Source organism: Mustela nivalis (genome assembly GCF_964662115.1).
Source record: "Mustela nivalis genome assembly, chromosome: 10".
Lineage (NCBI taxonomy): Eukaryota > Metazoa > Chordata > Mammalia > Carnivora > Mustelidae > Mustela > Mustela nivalis.
Window position 1 is genome coordinate 82,951,522 of NC_139029.1, and position 27,813 is coordinate 82,979,334.

Here is a 27,813-nt window from a genome sequence, read left to right on the forward strand (position 1 = left end):
TTCAAGTATTTGGCTAAAGAAAAATTTAATTCTTGTCACCACTTGAAGAACTTTCAATTACTTTACAACTTCTCTCCAAACCTTTTTCAAAACTGTGAACAGATTGGAATTTCAGTTTTTTCCTCCCACAATGTTGACCAAGAGACAAAATTTGACAAAAAAGATAAAATGGAATGAGAAATCCATAAAGGGATTTATATATATATATATATATACATATACATATATATATATATATATATATGTATATGTATATATATATATATATATAAATCCCTTTATGGATTTCTCTATCAAATATTTGACATGTGTTTATATAAAAAAGCCATACCTGCTCTTCTCCGGGACTCTTGTATATATGCATGCATAAACTGAAGGCCAAATAATTCCTGTTCCTCTTCTTCTGCTGTGCTTTCACTGGGAGGAAGTGTTACTTCCACTTTCAATGGGTTGTCTCTGAAGTTGACAAACCTAGCAGTTCACCAAAAAACAGTATTTTTATAGATGCCATAGAAGTGTACATTTATTTCCCTGGGGAAAGATCAAATGGTAATACACTAAATTACTTTTTTTTTTTTTAACTGATTTCAGTAACCAAACATTTTGGTAAAATGTAATAAATCTTCAGAATCTTCTAAGTTTTGGAGTGCCTGGGTGGCTCCGTGGGTTAAAGCCTCTGCCTTCGGCGCAGGTCATGGTCCCAGCATCCTGGGATCAAGCCCGGTGTCAGGCTCTGCTTAGCCGGGAGCCTGCTTCCCTTCCTCTCTCTCTGCCTGCTTCTCTGCCTACTTGTGATCTCTGTCTGTCAAATAAATAAATAAAATCTTTTAAAAAATAAAATCTTCTAAGTTTTCCAGAAGGGAAAAAAAAAACACTAGCTTTAGACAACTCATTGTCAAAGCTTATCAAAGTGACTATTAGTCCCTTGCATGTATTTAATATGAAGTTGAGCTTCCCAGAGCAATTCCAGTGCATTTCAAATATACAATTAATGCTATGACCTTGAAGTTTCTGCATTATTATATAGACTTGTGTCTTATATATCACTATATCTTCATCAGGTACAGGACTCAGCAGCTCCTGAATAGGTGAATGAATGAATGGATGAATGATTTTGTTATGGGAATTGTGGGATTTGATGTGAATTCTCACATCTTATGTTCTCTGTCAGGAAACAAAATTTTGGAAGGAAGACATTTGAGGGAGTTCTGAAGGTAAATAAGTTAGTAAAACGTTTTATTTATCTGTAACAATTGCCTGTGTCCACTGTAGTCATTTAGAAGGAAAATAAGCACTATTTTTATGCCTTTGATTTTTATTTATAGATGAGGTTTGTTACTAGTTCCAAAGATGATTTTCATAAAAATGTCACCAGCCGAGCGCATTCCTAAAAGCTCACAATCCCAGTATGACTTTTGTTTCAAGGATTCTTTCTTGAATAATTTTGGCCAGTAGTACATGAATCCTACTTATAAATTACAGGATTTCAAAGTTGGAAAATTTTTTAAATGTATTCATTCATATGAATGAGAATTCAAATCTAGTAATAACAATTTCTCTATATTACTTTGTTCTGCAGCCAGAAAGGAATATGTCAGTTTATGCCTACAACTTTTACCTCAGATTGGTCATCTCTTCCATGCACACTGGAATATCTTGCAGTTTATTGTTGCTGAGAACAAGAGTACCCAGATTTTTCATATTGCTGATTGTTTCTGGCAAGCATGTTATTTCATTCCGTTGTAGCCATAATGTATGTAGACTCTGCATTCTAATTAAAAGAGGTTTCTGCAATTAATCATACATGATATGAAAACCCTGGTTCCTACTACCTAAAAAGAAACATGTCATCTTTCATAACATCTCTTTTAACTGGTGTACCAGTTGACTTAACTGACTTCACATTACCTGATTATTAGGGAAACTGCATTGGAGGGTTAATCCCTACAGTACACTTCTCAGCATGTGGTGGTAGAAAGGAAACCAACACATTTTATAATTCTTCACTATTATCATGGGATTTCTGAAAGAATGCCTATAAATATTATCCAGTCTGAACTAGAGGGTTAGGAGAAAATTCAGAAATTATTAATCTACCTAGCTGGGCAAGACAAGTACGCATTATGGTAAACAGCCTGGACTCTGGGCCAGGCTGCCTAGGTTCACACTAGAGTGCGATCTTGAGCAATTTACATTTACATCTCTACATTAGTTTCCTCATCCATTTGTAAAGCCCAGAGGGCCTGGCATGCACTAAGTAATGTTGTTATTGCACATATTCATGTCAACACGTTGAAGTCAGAGAGCCAGTTTTTCTCTCCAAAGCCCTTATACTTAAGTAAATGAAAATATTGTTTAAAAGTAGCATATTAAGTACTACATGGATCTCTTGTGATTGATTACACTTGGGTTCCCCTTTGTTTCATCTGTTATTTATTATGGATGGCTTCAACACATCTGCTAATAGCACAGAAAATCATATACTTTACCTTTCTATAGTATCAGGAAGTTGTGCAAGTCTGTTGCTTCCCAGGTCAAGCCATTCGAGAGCAGGCATGTTCAACACCGCCAGAGGGATTATAGTAAAGTTGTTCATACTCAAATCAAGGTGCGTAAGCTTTAACAAATTGCTGAGCTGAAGAGGCAAGCAAGGTTTTTCAAAATGAATGTCCACGATGTAAACTACTAGAACACTCACATTGGTAGAGCTACTTCACATCAACGAATGTTCACATTATGCTTGGGCTTTTCTTAGTCCTAGTCATCCACAATAACTTTGAAATAAAAATAAATCTAAATAACCTCCAGAGAACTGAAAAACTCTTATAGAAAGCTCATCTAGTCAAAGAAAATTTATCTTCCAAATACCCAAAATCCAGCCTTTACAGAACCTGGTTGTGTTTACATTTTCCTTTTATCCTGCATTTGAGATTCGTGTGGGAAAACCCAAACTTCAAAATAATACTTATCTTTATTGAACTCTCTTTTTTGTGCCTGATGCTTAAGTATGCTACCTCAGACATAGCACTTACTGTTGGGTAATTTTATTTTTTTCAATGAAAACATCAGTAGAAATTTATTAAGCATAACATCCCAAACACCAGTGTGCTCAGCTTAAGAATGAAGATATATTGAGGGGTGCCTGGATATCTCCAGTCGGCTAAGCAACTGACTTGGTTTCAGCTCAGGTCATGATCTCATCAGTCTTGAGATGCCCCCTGCACCTCCCCATCCTCCAACCCCCCACGCCCCCACCCTCCCCACCCTGGGCTCCACACTCAGCGGGGAGTCTGCTTGGGATTCTCTCCCTCTGCACCCTCCTCCACTCACTCTCTCTCCCTCAAATACATCCTTAAAAAGGAAGAAAGATAATATATTGATATGACTGACTGCCTTCTATGTGTTCCTCCCTTCTTCCTTTCCAGAGGGAACCCCTCTCCTGAGTTTGGTATTTATTATTCCTATGCATGTTTTCTTGTTTTCATTACATATGTAAGTGTATGGGGGGTTATTTTTTTTTTAAGATTTTATTTATTTGTTTGACAGAGTGATCACAAGTAGGCAGAGAGGCAGGCAGAGAGAGAGGGGGAAGCAGGCTCCCCACTGAGCCTGATGCAGGGCTCGATCCCAGGACCCCAAGATCATGACCTGAGCCAAAGGCAGAGGCTTAACCCACTGAGCCACCCAGATGCCCCATAAATATATGTTTTTATATATTTTTCTGTAATCAGTATTATATGTTTTCACACAAAAGTTAGTATATTTATTTGAAGATTATGAAACTGCACATCCCTGAAATTGCTTTTTCTCTTAATATGAGTGTCTCAGTGTATTCATGTTGATTCTTACAACTCTAGTTTATTCATCAACTTTCTAAGGTAAATATCTTCTTTCTCTTTTATGGACAAAGTGGTTGAGAGAGGCCATGTAACTAGAAATGATGTGTGATGTGCACTCAAGTTTTCATGGACCTAAAGCCACAAAATTTCTAAACTTTCTGTATAACACTGTAGTATAAGTTTAAAATATGAGAACTCAGTTAACTTTTCCAAAAGAATTTCCATTTATCTAGGCAAGTTCTGTTTTATTTTTATCTCAGGGAATGTTAAGATTTGTTCCATATCTTTAACATCACACATACAAAAAAGCACAAATACAGTGTTTTGTGGGCAATGCAAAATAACAAGAGGTTTCCATTTAGTAGGTAACATTTGTCCAGCTTTAGAATTCAAGTCACAAATAAAACATTTTTTCAAAATCTGTCATCAGACTTTAAAAAATTTCAGTGGTTTAGAATGGAGTATAAAAAGGTTGTTCTCACATTGGCGTAAATATGTTCGTGTGTATACAGTATGTGCAATGTAGTGGCTGAGAGATAAGTCTCCTCCTGTTACTGGTTTCTCAGTCCTACTAGAACCCTTTGATTTTCTATTGAAAGATACTAACATTATAATAAGTCCTTATTTTGCATATGTGAAAACTGAGACCTTATAGAAAGTGGTGAGTTCAAGGCTACCCAGCTAACTTAGAGGCATACTTGGAAGTAATCTCAGGCTTAAGATCTCAGTTTAGTATTTGTTCCAATAAAATGTATTTTTTAATATTTTATTTATTTATTTGACAGAGAGAAATATAGCGAGGAGGGGAACACAAGCAGGGGGAGTGGGATGCGAGAGGGAGAAGCAGGGTTCCTGCTGAGCAGGGAGCCAGATACCATACGGGGCTCCATCCCAGGACCCTGCGTTCATGATCCAAGCCTAAGGCAGACACTTAACTGAATCAGCCACTCAGGTGCCCTCAATAAAACCCATTTCTTATGTGAAAAAATTAAGGTAAACACAGGTTAATAGACTTGCCCAAATTCATACAGCATTTTTAGTGATGGAGCCAATACTAGAAAGAAAATCACAGGAATTAGAAGTTCAAAATAAGACAAACCATAAGAGACTCTTAAGCTCAGGAAACAAACTGAGGGTTGCTGGGGGGGTGGGATAGGGTGGCTGGGCTATGGACATTGGAGAGGGGATGTGCCCTGGTGAGTGCTGTGAATTGGGTGACTGATGATTCACAGACCTGTAGCCCTGAAGCAAATAATACATTGTATGTTACTTTTTTAAAAAAAAGTTCAAAATAAAATATTTATTTGCCCTCTTATAAAGAAATTGTCCCCATGATCATCATTTTCATCATAAATAAGTGCATATGTTTCATTAAGTTGAACTATTAAAAGAGGAGATAGATATGAATGTAGAAACTATGTTTTATCTGCAAGAGCAACAATAATTGGTGACATATTTACTGGTGTGAGAGAAAAAAGTGATATTCTCACAAAAAATAGTGGAGAATGGGAGAAGGGAACAGGCTTTCTATTTTGTTTTGGGTCTTACTATGTTTCTTCTGTTTTGTCTTGCAAAGTCAATACCTTGGAAATTTGCTGATTTTAAGATCATTAAATATGTTTGAAATATGTTTGAAAGTGTCTACGTCTCTATGATCAGCTTGGTTTTACTAATAATAGGTCATCATACCAAATCAAAGTTTGAAGGCTCTGCAAACCCATTGCTTTGCTTTTACTTGTCAGAAATTAAGAAACTAGCAAAGAAACACTTTTCTGATACTGAAGAATTCATTTCTTACCACTTCACCTCTATCTCAGACACTGATCACTCTATAAACACCCAATTAGCAAACAAAAGAGATTCTCCATCACCACATTGTCTATGCTTTGTGGTAATCATTTATCCAAAAAGCACTTCCTAAGTAACAACTGCAACTTCTGGAAATAGAAATAAGGAAGACTCTTGCTCTGGCCTTTAAGGAGATCACAAGTGATGTCTGTACTGTGACAATAAGAGAAGTATCTTTTATGCTAAGTAGGTATTTCTCTAAATAAAAATATGTATTTAGTAATAGGAAATGATTATCACTAAATATTTTCTGAAATAAAGTTTATAGCATTGCTTCGTCAGTGTATTTTTGGTGATCACACGGTTGAGAAGTAAACCAGTTGTAGGTGGAGAATAAAGTCATAGACACTGATGTCTTTCTGACCTCTTGTGGAAGATCACAGATGTCTCTGTTTACAGCAAGTTCTAGTTTCTCCAAGCTGGCACAATGACTTAGTTCCCTGGGGACAGTCTTGATTTTGTTGTAACTAAGAATCAGCTCTTGAAGTTTAGTGAGCAGTCCTACAAAAAAATAATACACAATAGAGAGCAGATGGTTATAAAATAATGTTTCCAGTTATGACAGCATAACTTACTTGCCAGTTTCATATTGGCAAATCATACTTCTCAGGTTCTTCCCTTTTCCCAGTTCCTGTCCTGCCCCTTCTAAAAATAAGGGGGTTTGTCTGTGCTATAAGCAAAAAATATGTGTGGGTTTTTTTGTTTTTCATCTTGTTTCATCTCCTATATTGTGGCCTATTTTCCATTCGGGGATTTTTTTCTCATCTAAGGAATCTATCTTTCTTGCCTTCAATCTGTTTTCTTCTAGGAGGATTAACTGAACCAAAGACATTGTTTCCAGAATTACATACAATGTTTCCAAAGAGACTTTTCTTGCCTTGAAATCTTATCTTAAATCGCTTCTGTAAATCCCAGAAACTTGGATCTTCTGAAAGCTTCAATTTAGATGTCTACAATTTTCTCAAGACTCGGGGCTACTTAAAAATGATGTCATTATTCCATGTATCAAAAAAATTCTCAGAAAAAATGAGGGAATAAAGTCAATCTTCCTTACCAATTCCTCGAGGTATCTCTGAAATTGTGTTTCGAGATAAATCTAATACAATGAGGTTCTGGAATCTTCCAATGAATTCAGGAATTTTCAGTAAACCAGTTCTATGAAGTTGCCATGCCTGTAGCTGACGCAGTTTTAGTAGAGAAGAAGGGAGGGTCTAAAATCAAGTAAAAGAAATGACAGAATTACCGTACTACTTAAATTATTTTAGTATCATGTCACACTGAAATATAATTATAGAGATATTAATTGATTTGTGTTTTTTGGATTATTTTTCCCTTAATGGGTTATATTTTCAAGTGCTTTGTGTTACTCCCAAGTTTTAAGACCTCTTCTTTGTGGGTAGGGGTAGTAAACCTTCAAACCCCTATCACAATAAACAAAGATAATGTATTTTGGTCAATAGTGCACTCTATTATATAGAGTGATATTGTTGTATTAGAATTTTTTAGAGTACATATGTAGTTGAAAATGAGAATGTGGTAGTTAGAGAAACAAAGCATTTTAATCAATAATTCAAATTTCTCTTTGCCTTATATTTTAAAATATTTTCTAAGTTTTTTACATATTTTTTATTTAAAGGTTTTAAGAGTTTCAATCTTTCTGAACTCTATGCCTTTTTCTTTTCAACCTAAAATAGCCCAGAAAAAATAAACCACTAGCTAACTATACCTACATGTATGAAAACAAACACTGACCCAAAGTATAAATACCCTTATAAAACTCAGAGAATGACTAATGTAATCAAGCAACTGTGTGTGTGTGTATTTATGAGAAAGAATATGAATCACGTAGTAGACCTTGAATAAGATGAATATCCTATTCCATTTTGTTGACTTTAAGCTCAGTATTTGTTTTGGAAAAGCTATATGATTTTTGTTAGGCAGATGGTCATCTTTTTTATGGAAAATGAGAAGTTGCTTACTGGTAGGATTAATAGGAGAAAAATTGCAAATGACTTAAGTTTAGGCAGAGTTGAAGCAAACTGATTGAGTTTTTACAAAAAAAAAATGTGAAGTTATATTTCTTTTCAGTTGTTCATGTTGCCCAAATTCATTTGGTGTATTATTAAAATTAGAATTTCTAACAGTTCTGGACTTAATCATACACTCTCAGAATCATTTTCTTAACTATCCCACAAAATGCAAAATACAGAAGAATATTACTTCTATGAAGCTTACCTTCCATTCTTCTTTTTCTATCTTCAAAATGACTCTTCCATCTTCCCTGATGACTTTTTCTTTTAGCTTGGTTAAGCTTACTCGTTCTTCCCAGATCTTCACTAGCCTAAAAGAGAAAACAACATTTTAGTTCACCAGTAATGACATACACAGGTAGCAGTCACTTTTACATTAAAAAGTGATGCATCAAAAACAATCATTTGATCGATAGTCTCTGGAAATTAGAAAAGAAGTTGTTTTGTAAGAATTATAAATATGATTAGTATCATAAGTGTCCTATATTTATTTAAGTTTTGAAAGTGTCATAACTCTCCAGAGATTTTTAAGTAATAGCTTTATTGAGATATATATAATTCACATATCATATAAATCCTTTTAAAGCATACAACTCAATGGTTTTGGATATATTCATAGAGTTACTCAACTATCATCGATATCTGGTCCAAGACAATTTCATCATTCAAAAAAACTCCAGGCACAATGCAAACTGGTGCAGCCATTCTAGAAAACAGTATGGAGTTTCCTCAAAAAGTTAAAAATAGAACCCCCTACAATCTAGCAATTGCTCTCCTATGTATTTACCCAAGAAATACAAGAATACTGATATGGAGGGCAACATTATTTATAACAGCCAAATTTTGGAAATAGCCCAAGTGTCCATCAACTGATGAATGGATAAAGAAGATGTGGTGTATACATATACATATATACATGTGTATGTATATATATGTGTATGCATATATATATATACACACACACACAGATGCATAGATATGTGTGTAAACACATATGTGTGTATACATACTCATATATATATATATAGGATATTACTCAGCCACAAAAAAGAATGAAATCATGCCATTTGCAACAATGTGGATATTATGCTAAGTGAAATGTCAGTCAGAAAAAGAAAAATATCATATGATTTTACTCATATGTGGAATTTAAGAAACAAAACAGATATGCAAAGGGGGGAGAAAAGAGAGACTGGGGGGGGGGGACAAACCAAGAAACAGACTCTTAACTATAGAGAACAAACAAGATGGTTACCAGAGGAGAGGTGGGTGGGGGATGGGTTAAATAGGTGATGGGGATTAAGGAGTGTGCTTGTGATGAGCACTGCGTGTTGTAGGAATTGTTGTATCACTATATTGTACACCAGAAACCAATACAACACTGTATGTTAACTAACTGGAATAAAATAAAAACATTTAAAAAAACATTTAAAAACCACACCCATTCCTCCTTTTCCCAGTTTCTTTGCAACCCCTGATCTACTTTCTATTTCTATGAATTTGCCTATTCTGGACATTTCATGCAAATGGAATTATACAGTATAATGGCCTTTCCACACAGTATAAGTTTATTCAGAGTACACCCTTGCTGTAACACGTTTCAGTGCTATAGTCCTTTTTATAGAAGAAGAATCTTCCACTGCATGAATATACCACATTTGTTGGTGTATATTATGATGAACACATCTGTTCATCAGCTAATGGACATTTGGGTTAATTCCACTTATTGGCTCTTATGAATTATCCCACTATGAACATTTGTAAACAAGTTTTAATGTAGACATATGTTTTCCTTTATCTTGGGTAGAGTCCTAGGAGTAGAATTGTTGCATCCTATTGTAATTCTATTTTTAACATTTTTTTAGGAATTGCTAAATTATGTCCAAATTGCTTGTACCATTTTGCCTTCCCTACAGCAGTACATGAGGCTTCCGATTTCTCCATATCCTTGCCTACTTCTGTTAGTGTCCATGGTTTAGATGACAGCCATCCTAGAGCCATCACCTAGAGGTAGCTCTTTGTCTTTTTTGACTGGCATTTATTAGACACCTAAGCCATAGATAGTTAATAACTTTATTTTTTTTTAAGATTTTATTCATTTATTTGACAGGCACAGATCACAAGTAGGCAGAGAGGCAGGCAGAGAGAGAGGAGGAAGCAGGCTTCTGGCTGAGCAGAGAGCTGATGTGGGGCTCGATCCCAGGACCCTGACTGAGATCATGACCTGAGCTGAAGGCAGAGGCTTTAAACCAATGAGCCACCCAGGCGACCCGATAGTTAATAACTTTATAACGACTTTCAAATAATACAGTTCAACTTCAGAGTTAAGTTATATACAATTACATTCCAATTTTATTCATATTTCATTTTTCAGATATGAATATGCATAAAACCTTTGTCATTCTAAAAACACATTCCTATTGAGTTTTGGTTCATTGCAAACATATATAAGAATAATATCAAGCTTAAAAATAACTGGTAAAAGGTTGCAAAATTTTTATTTCTATACTAGAAAATTTTTAGTTAGGAAAAATGAGAAAGAAGACATTTAGAATTGAAATCTTTGTAATTTTGGTGTCTTAGAATGATACATAAAAAAGAAATATAAGCAGTTACCAAAGAACATAGGCTTAATTAATTTGAATAGTCAATTGCCAAAAAGATCTTTGTATTTCAGAACAGGATTTAATGACAAGTGCAATCAGATGTCTTATTCCCTAAGCTTTTACTTAAAGAATTCATCAAGCTGCCATTATATGTCAAATACTATGCTGCACATTGTGCTTGCAAAAAGCTCTGTCCTTAATGAGTTTACAGAGAGGCTAACTATTATTCAGCTGGTCTCTTTCCATCTCTCTAATGATTCTTAAATTCTTTCTGGATCTGAATTTCTATGATCTAAGTCTAGAATGTATCACGTAACTTGGTGACTGTGGGCAACTCTTACCACCTATGTGGGCCTTGCCCGATTAAAATGGGGTTTGGATTAAATAATGTCTAATATTTCTTCCACCTTTAGTATTCTGTAATTTATCCACTACTTAGTCAAAGCAGGACATTCTTTCAATTTTAAATAGAAAATTTCTACCTCCTGTGAACCCTTTTTATTATAGTCTAAATGCTTTCTCAGATTTGCCACACCAACTCTAACCCAAGTGCTTAATTTCTTCAAGACAGCTTGGCATCAGAAGACAATGAGGTCAGTTTCTGTTTAAACTTTAGCCTTTTTGAAATAAATCTTTAGCTGCTTTTAGCTGAGAGAAGAAACATTAGTTTATGTCCTTAACCTTGTTATCCCTTGCCTATTTTGTACAGAGAGAATTTGAAGTTGCTGAAATCATTTTCTTTTTAAAGATTTTGTTTATTTACTTATTTATTTATTTACTTATTTGAGAAAGAGTGTGCATAAGGGGCAGGGGAGGTTAGAGGGAGAGGGAGAGGTGGGGGGAGAGAAAAAGAGAGAGAGAGAGAATCTCAAGCAGAGTTGATGAGGAACTGGATCCCCTAGCTCTGAGATCATGACCTGAACCAAAAATGAAGAGTTGGATGCCCAACCGACTGAGCCACCCAGGTGCCCCAATTAAATGGTTCTTACCTAACTAAACATGTGTAATAGGTGAAGTTTGGGAGTTTAGAAGCAAGTCAGGATTCCTGCCCTGCCCACTGTTTTAAAAAGAGATAGGATTTATTAAGAGTAGTCTAGAGTCCAGTTTATTACATCTGTAGAATACAACATAATAGGTTTCCTAAGGTTTGCTTTATATATAAAGGCCTAATCTAGGGAAAGCCCTGAGGTAAATATTCTGCCTCCTGAATCAGACTGGTTAGGTATGAATACCAGTTCTGCATTTATTAGCAGTGTGATCTTTGACAAGTTACTTAGGCCCATCCCTCAGGTTTTCCATCTTTAAAAGGGAAAAAATGACACTCATGTGTGGCAGAGATGGTTACTCCTCTTCTTCCTTAAGAATTGAGTCTCTACATTTAACTGGGCACAAGACTTCATTTAGCCATCCTTGTAGTTAGATATGGATCCTATCAATGGGATGTTAGCAGAAGCAGTAGTGTGTGCAAATTCCTGCAAGCTGGGATCACATATGGTGGCTGCAGTTGGTGTATCATTTGAGGCCATTAAGTGACTTTAGGAAAGGAAACCACGCACAGTCGAGCAACAAGATAAAAGTCTGAGTATCTGACTCAGTGGAGTACTACTCCAGCCTCAGGTCAAATACCCCCCAAAAAGTTATCATCTCTTGTTTAGAAAGTATTATTTTGGGGGCACTGGGACGGCTCAGTCAGTAAAACATCTGAGTCTTAATTGCGGCTCAGGTCATGATCTTACAGTCCTGAGATCAAGCCCCTCAGTGGGCTCCCCACTCATGGGGAGTTTGCTTGGGATTCTCTTTTTCCATTTTCCTCTGTCCCTCACCCCCCTCCCAACTCTCTCTCTCAAATAAATAAATCTTTTTTAAAAATTAAAAAAAGAAAACATTACTTTGGTTTTCCTTCTCTCGTAATGCAATCCATCCTCATTAAGACATTCTGTTTCTGTGTGTTCAGAAGATTAAATGAGATGCTACAAATAAAGCACTTAGCAGAGTGCCTAGTAAACAGTAAGTGCATAATAAAAAGCTGCTACCCTCATCATTGTCAGCATCATTATCTTTTTTATTGCCTTTGTTGAAAAAAACGAATTCTCCCCACCCAGATTTTTGCTTGTACAGAGAATAGACACAAAATAATTGCTGATCAAGAACCTTTCCCCTTCTTCTTTACTGGGGGAATAGCTGTTATTTCCAAGTATTATACTCCCCCCCACCCCAGTAACCAGCTATAAATCTTATTTTGTTTAAACCAGTCATACAGGCTCATTCCCCTAGAAGGGGACTGGATTATGAGAGTACAAATGATCCAGTTCTGGTCAATGAGAGGTAAAGAAGAGCCTTGCTAAAGAGCCTCAGAAAGGCTTCCTCGTTCTTGAAAGAACAGAAATAGTTTCCGCTCTTCTGATAACATAATGATGCCTGGCTGTGATGCCTGGAAGTGGACCAGTCGTCCTGTGACACAGACAGAGGAGAACCTGAGGCCCAAACTGACACACTGAGATTAGCGGTAGAAGGTAATAAAAATAAACCCAGTCTTTAAAGCTGTTCAGACTTTGGGATTGCCTTACCTCAGGACTTCTCTATTCCTTAAGCCATTTCTAGCTGAATTTTATGGTACTTGCTAACTGATGTGGGAGCATTTTTTCCCCACTGAGATATAATTGACATATAACATTATTAATGGGCCAATAGTCATATATGTTGAAGGACAAAAAAAGATTAGATTCTTAGAAAGAGATCTGGGGGGTGAGAATCATAGGGATCCATGAGGAAAGTGCCTCTTCTTGCAAAATTAATAGAGTATTTTGGAGACATCCAATCAGGAAAATAGGTAGATATCAAGAAGGCAGAGGAAATAAGAGCCAAACTATTTGAGTACAGCCCAAATCAAGGAATCGGGTGATCCACAGGGACCCTGGCTGAAACTCACGGCTATTCAAATAGGTGAGAATCTCTTGTACCTTCTCTTGTCAGATGTTGCCTAGGGGATATAATATTGAACAAGCAATCACTAAAAACGGGACTCAGTGATACTAATCAAACTTTGAGGAACATGGAACAGACTCTTCTGAGGGCCTAAAAATAACTACTATTTTCACATATGGGCACTTGTACTTTTTGTGGACACCATTACATAGCCACACTTAATTGAATCAGGTGTAGACTTTAGTTATATTTTGAGTTTTCAGTCAATAGAAATACCAAATTCAACAATTAAGGCATTTAATAAGCACTCTCTTCTATAATGATGATGTTCTGAATTTTCACCAAATATAAATAACAAACACGTTAAAGCATACTTCTGTTGAAATTCCTTCTCTCGCTTCAGGACTTCATTGTGTTTCTTTATTCTTTCTTCCCAAACTTCCTTCACAGCATTGACAGCCCCAGTACAAACTGCATTTTCTGACATGATTTCTCCACATTGTCACAGAGTCACCAACTTCATTAGGTTCTGAATAGCTGAGTCGCAGATGCCATCTCAAAAAGGACCTAATTGTAGTGGAGGAAAAAAACGTGTTTCAGAATGTTCACTAGGTCCAGAAATGATCATAATAACTTATGTTTATTGTACCCTTTCCATGTTCCCAACTATTTTGTACACTTACATATCATCTTTCACTTAATAATCCTCATAAAAATACTATGCCATGGACACTTTTTCTCTTTCAAGATTTTATTTATTTATTTGAGGGAAAGAGAGTAGAGTGAGAGAGAGAACATGAGTGGGGGAGGACATGGAGGTGGGTGGAGGGAGAGGGAGAAACAGGCTCCCCACTGAGCAGGGAGCCTGATGCAGGGCTCCATCCCAGGACCCTGGGATCATGACCTGAGCCGAAGGCAGATGCTTAACCTACTGAGCCACCCAGGTACACCACAATATAAATTTCAATCAGTAAATTATAGCACATCCATATCATGGGAAATTATATAGCTCCATAAAGTAAAACATTTCAATAATGATATGCCATAATGTCCAAAATGTATGACTATGGCATAATTTAATTTTTCTGTCCCAATGAATGTGGGTATTTGGGTACCAGGGTTTTGCTATTATGAGCAATATTGTTTCCAAAATTCTTGTCCTTATCTTTATGGTGCTCAAGTGGTATTGTTTCTATTGGGTCTATACCTAGAAAGAACTGTTGGATCATACTATATGTGAATGTTCAAATTTATAAGATAGAGCCAAATTGTTTTCCAAAGTGATTGTGCCCATTTATACTCTTACTACAACTGTATAAGGGTCCCTGTTGATGCACATCCTTACTAACAAACTACTGCATAAAATCTCATTATGGTTGCAAATTTATATTTTCCTGATTACTAAGTGTTGCAAGTTAATACACAAAGACTGTCCAATTAAATAAAAGACAAAATTCTGTCTATTGTTTATTAGAGGCATGTCTAGTATTAAAAATGGGAAAAAACAAGAAAGTATAAAATAGAAAAAGATCCATGCCTAGATTTATACACAAGAGAACTAAAAACATATGTTCACACAAAAACTTCTATCTGGCTTGACACAGAACCAGAGCATGGGGACACAGCTAGATCTCGGGATGTCAGGCACAGGACACCTTCCTAAGGGAAAGCACCAGAGGCATTCACAAAAGAAACAAACCATGTTCACTGAGAAACAACTAGCCAATTTGGAATTCTTGTTCAGCAAGAACAAGAAAGAAATTCTTCAGAAAGAAATGGCCTCAAAACTGGAGATCCATCCCACTGTACTGCAGGTTTGGTTCAAGAACCACAGAACAAAACTCAAGAAAGCCAAACAACAGCAATTAGCTGGGGCGGAAGTCAAGAGCAGCTCTTCCAAGAGACACATGGCTGCGGCTCCAGGATCCCAAGATGGTGCCTATCCTGCCTCCCTGATGTACACAGATCACCCCGTACCTTCCTTCTAACTCAGCATATGCTCTGATTGGAAGGCTCTCCCAGACCATTCTGTTGGTCACAACACAGTCCATTTTGTCTGCTGCCAAGATTTTAACATCTACTCCCTTTGTCCCATTATGGAATCTCAAATTCTTTCCACAAGCTTCACTGCTAGTTCTTTTAGTTCTTCTTCTCCACAAAGAACCTAATGAGTGAAGCCAGATACAAAAGGTCACATACTATAATGATTCACAATGATTCCCATACGAGGGATTTGAGATCTACACAACACGGATGCACTTCAGAAACATGCTCCGTGAAAGAAAAATAAAAGACACACAAGCACCCGTGTGGTGGAAATCAGCAGAAAGAGGCACTCAACATGCTTAAAGCGATGGGGGTATTTCATGTTGTAATTAGGATGTCAGGAACCTGCAGGTATAAACTCATCCAAAGACACAGAACTGTAATCCTCTATTACATACACCACAAAAAGCAAACATGTGACAGGATGAAGGTGTGAGCCAATGCCATGGCAATAATCATTGTGCAATATATAAATGTATCAAATCAGCACACTGTACACCTTACACTTGTACCTCAGTAAAGCTGGAGACAGTTTTTAGATTATATCAATAAATATATACAATGAGATTACTAAAAAAAAAAAAAAGTGAAAACAAAAAAACTTCTACCTGAAATTTGAAGTAACGTTATTCAGAACAGCCAAAAAATAGAAACAACTGGCTGTCAATGGATAAATGGATAAACAAAATGGGATATATCCATACAATGGAATATTATTTGGCCATAAAAAAGAGTAAGAACCAATACATACTACATCATGGATAAACTTTGAGTGAAAGTGTGCTCAGTGAAAGAGGCTAGACACAAAAGACCACGTATGATCCCATTTATATGAAAAGTTCAGAACATGTAGATCCATAGAGAAAAATAAAACAGTAGGTTAGTGATATCCAGGGGCTTTCCAAATGAATGACTACAGAGTTTCATTTTGAGTGATGGAAATCAAATTTTAAATAAATCAACCTATCAAAAAGCAAGGATGACTTATTTATGGCTAAAGAACAGAATGTATTAAGTATAACAACTTGAAAATATAAAATAAGGGGCGCCTGAGTGGCTCAGTGGGTTAAGCCTCTGCCTTCGGCTCTGGTCATGATCTCAGGGTCCTGGGATCGAGTCCCTGCTTCAGACTCTGTGCTCGGCAGGGGGCCTGCTTCCCTTTCTCTCTCTCTCTGCCTTCCTCTCTGGCTACTTGTGATCTCTGTCAAATAAATAACTAAAATCTTAAAAAAAAAACAAACCCATATGTTTAAAAAAAAGAAAATATAAAATACATACTTAAACAGAATGTGGAAAAAGGAAATAGAGAAGTAGAAGGAAAGAACACTAATAGCCACATATTCAAAGTGGGGAGTCATAGACACTGTATTTTACAGAACGAGAATTAGAGATTGAAGCATTTGTTTCAAGTTATAAAGGTAATCAAGGGAGAAACTTAAAATAAAATGTAACCCGATGGAGGTGTAAGTGAACTTAAGCATCATCTTTCACAATGCAGTTCCATAGATAATGCCTAAAGTTGGTAAGAAATAATAACCACCATTGAAACAAAACAAAACAAAACAAAAAACAGGACCTATGGAGATAAACAATGAAGACTGAATCCTGAAATGGCTAAAATGCTTACTTCTAGAGTGATAGAATGAGGTAGAGATTATTGCTTTTCATTATTAATCTTCTCTAAATTGCTGATTTCCTTAAAAGTATGCAGTGTGAGACAGACCAAGACAGAGAGGAGTGGCAAAATAACTCTATTACAGAGGACAAAAATATTTAAAACATGAGGATGGATATATAATTGCCAATATGCAGAATATTAGTAGGAAAATATCTCTATTTTTAAGCAAAGCATGCGCTGTTTCCACAGAAACAGCCTGCAAAATCTTTTTACCATCGAGAAACCTTGGGATATATATGCTGATAATCCAAGTCCCTGGGGACATCACAGTCAACCTACAATTTATTGTTTCAGATTTTAGCAAGTTTGAAGCGTTTATCACATAATAAAACATTTTTAAATATCCCAAGTATCTACATGTAAATGTGTAGTTCTTTTTTTAATTTTTAAAATTTTTTTTATAAACATAGAATGTATTTTTAGCCCCAGGGGTACAGGCCTGTGAATCGTCAGGCTTACACACTTCACAGCACTCACCAAAGCACATACCCTCCCCAATGTCCATAATTCCACCCCCCTCTCCCGAACCCCCTCCCCCAGTAACCCTCAGTTTGTTTTGTGAGATTAAGAGTCTCTTATGGTTTGTCTCCCTCGAGATCCCATTTTGTTTCATTTATTCTTTTCCTACCCCCAAGCCCCCCACGTTGCATCTCCACTTCCTCATATCAGGGAGATACATTCTTAAACATATATAACCATTCATATGCTCACATTTCAGTTTGCCACTGAACTCCATTCAGCCATCAGCTTTCCTACAACCACGACCAATTTCCCTTTGAGGAAAAAAAGTCAGTAATGATATATGTATTTCTCCTTCCAGCATAGAATTGTGTTCTCTACCTTGATTATTACTATAACAGAAAAGCACACTGTTTGGCAAGGACATGCCACTTTCTGAAGGCAAAAGAAAGAAAGAAAGGAAAAATACCACAAACAAACAAATGTTTCTAACTTTGAGGGAAATCAATATTCCAGAGGAAAACAATTACTTGCATGACTATAAAACCCCACAAGAGACTTTTAAGTTCAATTCCAAATTCATTTGTATATTCTAGTAAATTCAGACACAGTAAAGCCATCATCAGCCATCTCTTTCTATGTGAAGAATGGGGAAGAAATGTTTTTGAAAAATACTTACCATTGTCAGTGGATGCAGAAGCTGACATGGTCCAAGTTAGCGATGACCAGCTAAAGAGAGGATTTCAGGGAGAAGTGTTTTCAGTGTGGCTCCGGGATGATTAAAATCCTTGGTCAGACTGGCAATCAAGTGAAATGTAATATTAGCCTGGTTCTAATTTTAGATCTTGGACAAAGCTAAGAATAGCAAGGATCACATGGAGCTCTTGTGCAAAGGATCAAGTAATAGATAATATATGTGCATGCGTTCTGCACACGGCCAAGACTACATACAGCCATTATAAAACTCTCAGGCATAACTAGTTCTAGACTCCTGAAAAAAATAGCTCTTATTGAAAGTCCTTCCACTTTTCATAACTTACACATTTTGAATATTTAGTAGAATATAATGAATCTATTCCAAGCAAAGAACCTTGAAAATATGAGAACGTTTGGCATAACAAAAAACCTACTTGGTAAACCACAGATCTGTAAATAGGAAACTAAAGGTACTATCCTTCACAAAACAAGAAAAGTAAAGATGTAGACAAGTATGGGTAACAGAGGAGCTCCAAGCACCTGCTGCACTCAGGCTTCAAATTTAATTCTCTCTCATTCTTTATCTCTTCAGCCTTCATAGATAGGAGTTAATTCCAGGTGTTAAAAAAATTGTATTTATTTTTTGTCTTTTGTTTTTGATGCTATACACTTTTATTTATTTATTTTAGGTAGGCTTCACACCCAGCGTGGAGCCCAACTTGGGTTTTAAACTCATGATCTTTAGATCAAGACCTGAACTGAGATCAAGAGTCAGATGCTCAAACAACTGAGCCGCCTAAGTGCCCCTGTATTTGGTCTTTGAATTGGTACTAGAAGCACATAGAACAAAATTCAAAAGATAATGAATCCCACTTAACCTTGCCTCCAGCCATTTTGTTCTCCTGTCAGAAGTCAATTACTAGTGCCACTTCTACACATGCCCTTCCGAAGATGGTCTGTGAATTTACAAACATAGATATGCCTATATTCATGAAAAGCATTCTCCATAGTTTGACAACCCCCCATTAGTGAACCCCACTTTACCAAAGTGGAATTAGGAGAAAAATCCAAGCCACCCTTGCTACAGAAATGGGGAATGTGAGTAAGGTTCATGTACTTTGATTTAGAAGAAAAGAATGTGAGGAAATCAGCTGAGTGGCTAGAGTCCATTTTTGCTAGTGTGAGTACAGCAGAGGCAATACATTCTGGGGTTAGTTTTAGCAGATTGAGTTTCCTGGCGACAGTGGATGCAAGGGTTCTGGGGGCAGCTGCAGCAGCCCCCTAACTAGGCCGGTTCTGTGGTATAGTTCTAGGACTTGTTCTATGAACTAATACCCCTTCTTACTTAAATACATCTGGCAGAAATACTGTCATATGGCTCTAAGAAACTGACATGACTATTTTACCTCTTTCTTGTTATATTTCCAAAAATATGCTTATATTGCTTTTTCTTCATACACCAATTTCAGAACAATCTATTGATTTCATACACGGATGATGAAAGTTCTGTGGTCTTAAAACACCTACTCATGACCATATACCTCCGCTCCCCTTGTCCTCACAATATAGTTATGTCATAATTTTTCTTAAATCATTAGTGTTATTATGCAAATATTATTCATAGCTGAACCAAATAATAGAAATAATTACATTCCTTTCTTTTTGTATTTTTTTGTTTTTTTTTCCCCTGGAGTTAAGTGTACTTTTTTATTTGCTCAATTTTCTGTGTACCTATCACTCTATTTTTATATACTTGTCTCTTCCTCCAACTGATTTATTGAACATCACAAAATTCTATATACAAAGTGACCTGAACCATGTTTCAGAACATGGTCTTTTCTTGTTTCTTTTTTTAAAGATTTTATTCATTTATTTGACAGACAGAGATTACAAGTAGGCAGAGAGGCAGGCAGAGAGAGAGGAGGAAGCTGGCTCCCCGTGGAGCAGAGAGCCCGATGTGGGGCTTGATCCTAGGACCCCGGGATCATGACCCAAGCTGAAGGTAGAGGCTTTAAACCACTGAGCCACCCAGGTGCTAATCTTTTTTTTTTTTTTTTAAGATTTTATTTATTTATTTGACAGAGAGAGAGATCACAAGTAGACAGAGGCAGGCAGAGAGAGAGGAAGAAGTAGGTTCCCCACTGAGCAGAGAGCCCAATTCGGGGCTCGATCCCAGGACCCCGAGATCATGACCTGAGCCAAAGGCAGATGCCCAACCCCCTGAGCCACCCAGGTGCCCCAAAACATGGTCTTCTCTTACTAATATTTTGGTAGGTCAGTCCACTGAGTGTCCCAAAACACTTACTCTAAAATTAATAGAAAATTGCCCAATGCACCTAAACAAATGGACTAACTGCTGGAACTTTCATACTTTTGTAAGATAATTAACATAGGCAGGATTGAACTCCTATGACAGGCTGCTGGAGAACTGCTGTGAGACATCAAGAGCCATTTTGTGCACTGCCACTGTGATGCCATCATGTTCCCAGATCATAATGTTCCCATTATCTGATTCTTGACAACCACAGGAATGTCAGTGGGGTGTGAGGTTAGCTTAGCTGCTTGCTGGGCTAGAAGAGAGATCACCCCAGCATGCTCATCTGACAAGGCCCCATGGCAGCCCAAATCAAGTCTTTGTGAATCTGTGCACAGAACCCCAAGAATGGGGTTGTCTTCCAAGACTTGTGTCTTCCAAGTGCTGCTCTAAAGTCATCTCCATCCTGTCTGCCATAAGCCCTAGCCTATATCTTTACACACCTGAATATCCTTGAAAAACTCAATCTCTCAGTACATCAGTTTCTTATTGGTAAAATGTAGCTAAAAATAGGATCTCTTCATGGGCTTTTGTAAGGATTAAATGAATTATCATACAAAAGAGTTAACATACAATATATATATACATATATATGTATGTATACATACATATATACATTCATATATATGAAATAAGGAAATATATATACACATATATGTGTATATATATATGCATATATATATATGTCTGATAGAAGTATTCAAAAAAGGTTAGTTCTTATTACTACCCTTCAACAGTAAAGCCAAAAAATGAGAAGATAGGAATGGAAATGAATGCTATATGATCATAGGGAAAGGTTAGCTAACTCTGAAAGGGCTTTCTTCTGAGAAAAAGACAAATCAAGGAGAAGGAAATTTTACAGTGAAGGTAAGGTAAATAAGTGGCTTCATTCTTCACACAAAGTTAGGTTAACATTACACAAATTGGTTTCTCTTTTGCTTCTATCATTGTGTGTTTACCAGGTGCTTGGTGCCCAGGTGTGCGTTCTGAGGTCCCACAGGGATGTAGTTCATCAAGATCCATGGCCCCAAGTCCAACTGCAATGTTTGTGTTTAGAAAAAGCAAACAAATCTAGGAGAACACCAAGTGGGATGGCCAGATAAGAGGGGGTATACTAGCATACTACAAATACAATGTCATTCGAAAGAACTCAAAGCAGGATTTCAAAGAGGTATTTGCACACCCACATTCATTGCTTCATTATTTACAATAGTCAAGAGATAGAAGCAACCAAAACTGACAAATGAGTGGATAAAGGAAATGTAGTATATACATACAATGGAATATTATACCACCTTTACAAAGGGAAATTCTGTAACATAATACAACATAGATAAAACTCGAGAACATTGTGCTATGTGAAATAAAACAGTCACAAAAGAACAGTCAATACTGTATATTCTACTCATATGAAATTGCTAAAGTAGTCAAAATCATAAAATCTAAAAGTAGAAAGGTAGTTCATGATATGAAGAAATATGTATAATACCATGTGGCAAGAAAGAAATGGGGATTGCCTTTTTATTCTAGTCAGGCCTTCAGTAGATTGGATAATGCCACCCACACTGGAGAGGGCAACCTACTTTCCTTAGTTTATGGATTCGAATGTTAATCTCATCAATAAACAGCCTTATAGACACATCCAAAATGTTTGGTCAATGTCTCGGTATCCCAGTCAAGTTCAACACATAAAATTAACCATCACAGTAGGCATCCCTATTTAATGCCAAAAAGACACCAAAGTTTAAAGAGAGTAAGGGATGTGTCAAAGCTATACAACTGGAAAATAGCTGAGCTCAATTCCAACTCAGATAGATCTGGCCCCCAGACATTGACCATTGGGTTTTTCAGCTTCTTTTTAAAAAGAAGTTTATGGCATTTACAAAAATTATGTTTGTAGGTGAACAACAAAAACATGAAAGCAATTTTTATTGTTGCTTAATGTATCTTTAGAAAGGCAGTGAATGGAGTAGGGAGAAAGAGCAGGGGACTGGTATTCATCGTACCTAGATATCTCCATTTCCTTTTCACTCTATTCCATCATAACCTTGTTAATACATAGGCATATATTTAGAGAAAGATAATGGTTTTAAACACAAAACACTAAGATAGTTATTACTCTGTTTTATAGGGCATGATTTTTTAAAAGTTTGTTTATTTTACATAATCTCTACACCCAACATGGGGCTCAAACTTATGACTCTGAGATCAAGAGTCACATGCTCTTTTGATTGAGCCAGCCAGGCACCCCAAGCATTATCTTTTACAAGGTGTATTAAAACAGCAAAATTAATTATCACATAGTCCTGCTTCTTCCCATAAATTCTGAAAAGACTATAGTACTACAGTAGTCCTATCAAGTATACAAGCATCTACTTTGTGAGAACCATTTATTCAAATAAGAACAAGAGAAAAATAAACATAGAGAAAACCAGTGGAAAATAAGAGTATGTATACCTTGGGATTTTGATCTATAGTGTTCTTTTTTATGACTCGCTGGTGTCTTTTTTAAAAAACAAACTGATATTTGTCAGAATGGAAGGTTTTGAAGCAGAAACACCATGTAACTAGAGCTCCAAGACATATAAATGAAACATGCCCTCATCAGATCAATAATTTAATAATTTAATAAATTAATAATTTAATGTTAAGAATTCTCTTTGGCGGTGCCTGTGTAGCTCAGTCATTAAACACCTGCCTTTGGCTCTGGTAATGATCCCAGGGTCCTGAGATCCAGCCCCCATCAGGCTCCCGGCTCGCAGGAAGCCTGATTCTCCCACTCCCACTTCCCCTGCTTATATTTTCTCTCTTACTGTGTATCTCTCTGTCAAATAAATAAATAAAATCTTTTAAGAAAAGAATTCCCTTTTAAAGATAGAATTTGAAGCCTCTTTAATTGCTCTTTGGTTATTTTAAAGACTTAAGAATATTTTAAAACTGACTTGCTTAGTTGTAGAATTTTCTGGAATACTGATAAACTTTTATGTGAAAATTTTCCATTAAGGTTGTGTGTGTGTGTGTGTGTGTGTGTGTGTGTACACAAGGAAAGAGAAACTCCTAAATAAGAGATAACATACTTGCCAAATATTAGAGGTCACTGTTTCCCACATTTTGATACTTAGATTACAAAGTTGCAGCTACATACTAACTTTCACTACTTGATCTGACAAACAGGGACATTTCTTCAGGAGATGATAGGAAATACTGTTAACTTGGGTAGAAATCTGGTGAGAACTCATTTCAAATATCATGACCTCTCGGGGAAACTCATGATCTATGTCCAAATCTCATGAGATTTCAGTCAAGTCCCATGAGATCTCGGTCCAGATATCAAGAAATCTTGGTGCAAATCTCGTGAGATCTCAGACCAAATCTCGTGAGAACTTGAGCACTTCCCATGAGATTTCTACACAAATCTCATGAGAAATCATTCCAAGTATCATGAGATCTAAGTCAAATCACATAAGATCTCTAAGTCTCATGATACCTCGGTCCAAAAACTCCTGAGATGTCAGGCACATCTAATGGGATTTCTCCCCAAATGGCATGATCGGTCAGTCCAAATCTCCTGAAATCTCAGTCCAAATCATGTGAGAACTCAGGCACTTCTCACAAGATTACTACCCAAATCTTGTGAGAACTTATTCACAATCTCATGAGACCTCGGTGCAAATCTCGAGAGATTCTATCCAAAACTCTTAAGATCTTACTCCAAATCTCATGAGATCTCAGTCAAAATCTCCTGAGACATGAATCCAAGTCTTGGGAGAACTCAGGCATTTCCATTAGGTTACTAAACAAATCTCCTGAGAACTCATTCCAAATATCCTGAGGTATCATACTTATATACCATACATAGGTTCTCTAATAATCAACATAATTTTACGTGGGAAAGAAGTGGGAAGAAAAGAAAAGAAGAGCAAAGCTCCATAGCAGTGGAAATAAGGAAATAATAAAAAGGAATGTGGAAATAAATCCAATGGAGACAAAAAAGACAAAAGGTCAGTGAAAATAAGAGCTGCCTTTTTTGGGGCACCTGGGTGGCTCAGTGGGTTAAGCCGCTGCCTTCGGCTCAGGTCATGATCTCAGGGTCCTGGGATCGAGGCCCGCATGGGGCTCTCTGCTCAGCAGGGAGCCTGCTTCCCTCTCTCTCTCTCTCTGCCTGCCTCTCTACTTGTGATCTCTCTCTGTCAAATAAATAAATAAAATCTTTAAAAAAAAAAAAGAGCTGCCTTTTTTGGAAAGATAAACAAAACTGATGAACTTTTAGATAGACTCACCAAGAAAAAGAGAAGACTCAAATATATCAGGAAAGAAAGATAATCGATTCCTGTCTCACATCAAGATCCTAGAGGAGAACACAAGCAGCAACCTCTTCAACCTTGGACACTGCAACTCCTTGCAAGACATGTCTCTAAAGGCCAGGGAAACGAAAGCAAAAATGAACTACTGGGACTTCATCAAGATAAAAAGCTTCTGCACAGCAAAGGAAAACAATGAACAAAACTAAAAGGCAGCCTACAGAATGGGAGAAGATAACGGCAAATGGCATTACAGATAAAAGTCTGGTATCCAAGATCTACAAAGAACTTCTTAAACTCAACACCCCAAAACCAAAGAATCTACTCAAGAAATGGGCAGAAGACAGGAAGAGACACTTCTCCAAAGAAGACATCCTAATGTCCAACAGACCATGAAAAAATGCTCCATATCATTTTCCAGGAAATTCAAAACCAAAATGGAACACCACCTTTCAACTTTTACAATGGCTAAAATTAACAAGACATGAAACAAGTATTGGAGAGGATATGGAGAAAAGGGAGCCCTCTTACACTGTTGGTGGGAATGCAGGCTAGTGTAGTCACTCTGGAAAATAGCATGGAGGTTCCTCTAAGAGTTAAAAAAAGAGCTAGCCTATGACCCAGCAATTGCACTCCTGAGTATTTACCCCAAAGATACAGATGCAGTGAAAAGAATGGATACATGCATCCCACTGTTCATAGCAGCAATGTCCACAGGAGCTGAACTGTGGAAGGAACTGAGATGTCCTTCAACAGAAGAATGGATAAAGATGTGGTACATACCTACCATAGAATATTACTCAGCCATTAGAAGGGATGAATACCTACCATTTGCATTGGCATGGATGGAACTGGAGGGGGTTATGCTATATGAAATGAGTCAAGCAGATAACAATTATCATATGGTTTCACTCATTTGTGGAACGCGATGTATAGTGTGGAGGACCACAGGGGAAGGGAGGGAAAACTGAATGGGAAGAAATCAGAGAGGGAGACAAACCATGAGAGACTCTTAATCATGGGAAACAAACTGGAGGAGAGGTAGGTTGGGGAGCTGGGAAACTGAGTGATGGGTATTAAGGAGGGGACATGTGGTGATGAGCCCTGAGTGTTATATGTAAGTAATGAATCATTAACCATTACATCAAAAACTATACTTTGGCTATTGGAATTTATATTTAAAAATGTGAAAACTTAAAAGAAAGAAAAGAGGGATGCCTGGGTGGCTCAGTTGGTTGGGCAGCTGCCTTCGGCTCGGGTCATGATCCTGGTGTCCTAGGATCTAGTCCCACATCAGGCTCCTTGCTGGGCTGGGAGCCTGCTTCTCCCTCTGCCTCTGCCTGCCATTCTGTCTGCCTGTGCAAGCTCTCTCTCTCCCTCTCTCCCTCTCTCTCTGATAAATAAATTTAAAAAATTAAAAAAAAAAAGAAAGAAAATAAACATGAGCTATTACAATGAATACAAAAATACAAAGGATCCTAAGAGAGTACTAGGAGCAAGTAGAGGCCAACACCTTGGACAACCTAGAAGGAATAGATAAGATCCTAACAAAAACCTAGAAAAACTGAACTGTGAAGGAAAAAAAAATCTAAACAAACTGATCACTAGTAAAACATTGATTCAATAACCAAATCCTCCCAACAAACAAATGCCCAAGACTAGACAGTTTCACTGAGGAGTTCAACCAGACAGTAGAAGAAGTAGTAATACCAGCCCTTGTCAAATTGTTTAAAAGATAGGAAGCAAGGGCATATGTCCAAACTCATTTTATGAAGGCAGCAGTACCCTGCTACCAAAACAAGATGAAGATGTTGCAAGAAAAGGAAAGGCCAATATCCCTCATGAACAGAGATGCAAAAATTCTCAACAAATTATCAGCAACATCAATTCAACCACCCATGAGGAGAATCACACAACAGGATCCATGGGATTTATTCCAGGGATGCAAGATGATTCCACATCTGCACATCCACCAATAGCATATACCACCTTAACAAAATAAAAGACAAAAATCCGAGGATTGTTACAATAGATGAAGAAAGAACACTTGACAAGATTCGATATGCATTCATGATAAACACTGTAAGCCATCTGGGTACTGAGGGAACATACCTCAACCAAAAAAAGACCCTGTATGAAAAGCCTGCAGCTGATGTTATACTGGAGGGTGAAATACTGAAAACTTTCCCACTACCAGCAAGAACAAGATAAAAATGTTCACTCTTACCACTTTCATTCATCATCATATTGAAAGCCCTCACCAAACTATTTAGACAAAAAAAAAAAAAAAAAAAAAAAAAGATATGAAATCTAAATAGGAAAAGAAAATGGTCATTTCAAGAAATGGAGGTCCCTTTCTTCCACCAAGAGGATTGGTGCCTGAGCAAATGACATGATACTATATGTAGAAATCCCTAAACAATACACACACACACACACACACACACACACACACACACACCTGTTAGAATAAACAAGTTCAGTAAAGCTGTAGGGTACACTGTCAATATACAGAGACCTGTTGCATTTCTTTTTTTTTAAAGAATGTATTTATTTGACAGAGAGAGAGAGATAGATTACCAGCAGGGGGCACAGCAGAGGGTCAGGGAAAATTAGACTCCTTGCTGAGCAGGGAGCCCAATGCTGGGCTCATTCCCAGAACTCCAGAATTATGACCTGACTTGAAGGCAGATATTTAACTGACTGAGCCAACCAAGTGCCCCAACTTGTATTTCTATATACTGATGGCAAACTTTTACCAAGAGAAATTAAGAAAGCAATGCCATGGACAATTACATTAAGAAAAAAAATCTTGGAATCAAAATAACCAAGAATGAGAAAGATCTGGTATACTCAACACATGGTGGAAAAAGGCAAAAGAAAAAACATGCATGTGTTGGTAGGTGAATATATGGGCCAAAGGTTTGGAATATAACACAAATAAATGGAAGCATATGTCATGCTCATTAATGGGAAGAGTTAATAATGTTAACATGTACGCTGTACCCAAAGCAATCTACAGATGTGATGAAATCCCTATCTGAATTCCAATGGCATTATTCAAAGAAATA

At 36.9% G+C, this 27,813-nt stretch overlaps 1 protein-coding gene and 2 pseudogenes across 5 annotated transcripts in view; 1 reads left to right on the forward strand and 2 right to left on the reverse strand.

Moving 5' to 3' along the window:
• The window catches only part of LRRC39 (leucine rich repeat containing 39), a 43,845-nt gene that overhangs the window by 3,393 nt on the left and 12,639 nt on the right, over positions 1-27,813 (reverse strand). Inside the window, exons 1-9 of one of the 3 annotated variants that reach the window (XM_082686524.1) lie at positions 23,519-23,576; positions 18,111-18,228; positions 13,623-13,815; positions 7,923-8,028; positions 6,742-6,898; positions 6,052-6,188; positions 2,490-2,635; positions 1,619-1,771; positions 332-471 (exon numbers count right to left, since the gene is read on the reverse strand). In XM_082686524.1, coding sequence (XP_082542650.1) covers positions 332-471; positions 1,619-1,771; positions 2,490-2,635; positions 6,052-6,188; positions 6,742-6,898; positions 7,923-8,028; positions 13,623-13,735 — 952 coding nt within the window. In that variant the 5' untranslated portion in view covers positions 13,736-13,815; positions 18,111-18,228; positions 23,519-23,576. Of the gene's footprint in view, positions 1-331; positions 472-1,618; positions 1,772-2,489; positions 2,636-6,051; positions 6,189-6,741; positions 6,899-7,922; positions 8,029-13,622; positions 13,816-18,110; positions 18,229-19,533; positions 19,553-23,518; positions 23,577-27,813 lie in introns of those variants that run through there. The other 2 variants (XM_082686525.1, XM_082686523.1) reach the window with 2 other exon arrangements.
• LOC309843235 (divergent paired-related homeobox pseudogene) lies at positions 14,862-15,416 on the forward strand (annotated as a pseudogene). The gene is made up of 2 exons: positions 14,862-15,221; positions 15,261-15,416. The product of its transcript is annotated as a divergent paired-related homeobox pseudogene (transcript).
• LOC309843236 (ragulator complex protein LAMTOR5 pseudogene) lies at positions 20,535-20,846 on the reverse strand (annotated as a pseudogene). The gene has a single exon. The product of its transcript is annotated as a ragulator complex protein LAMTOR5 pseudogene (transcript).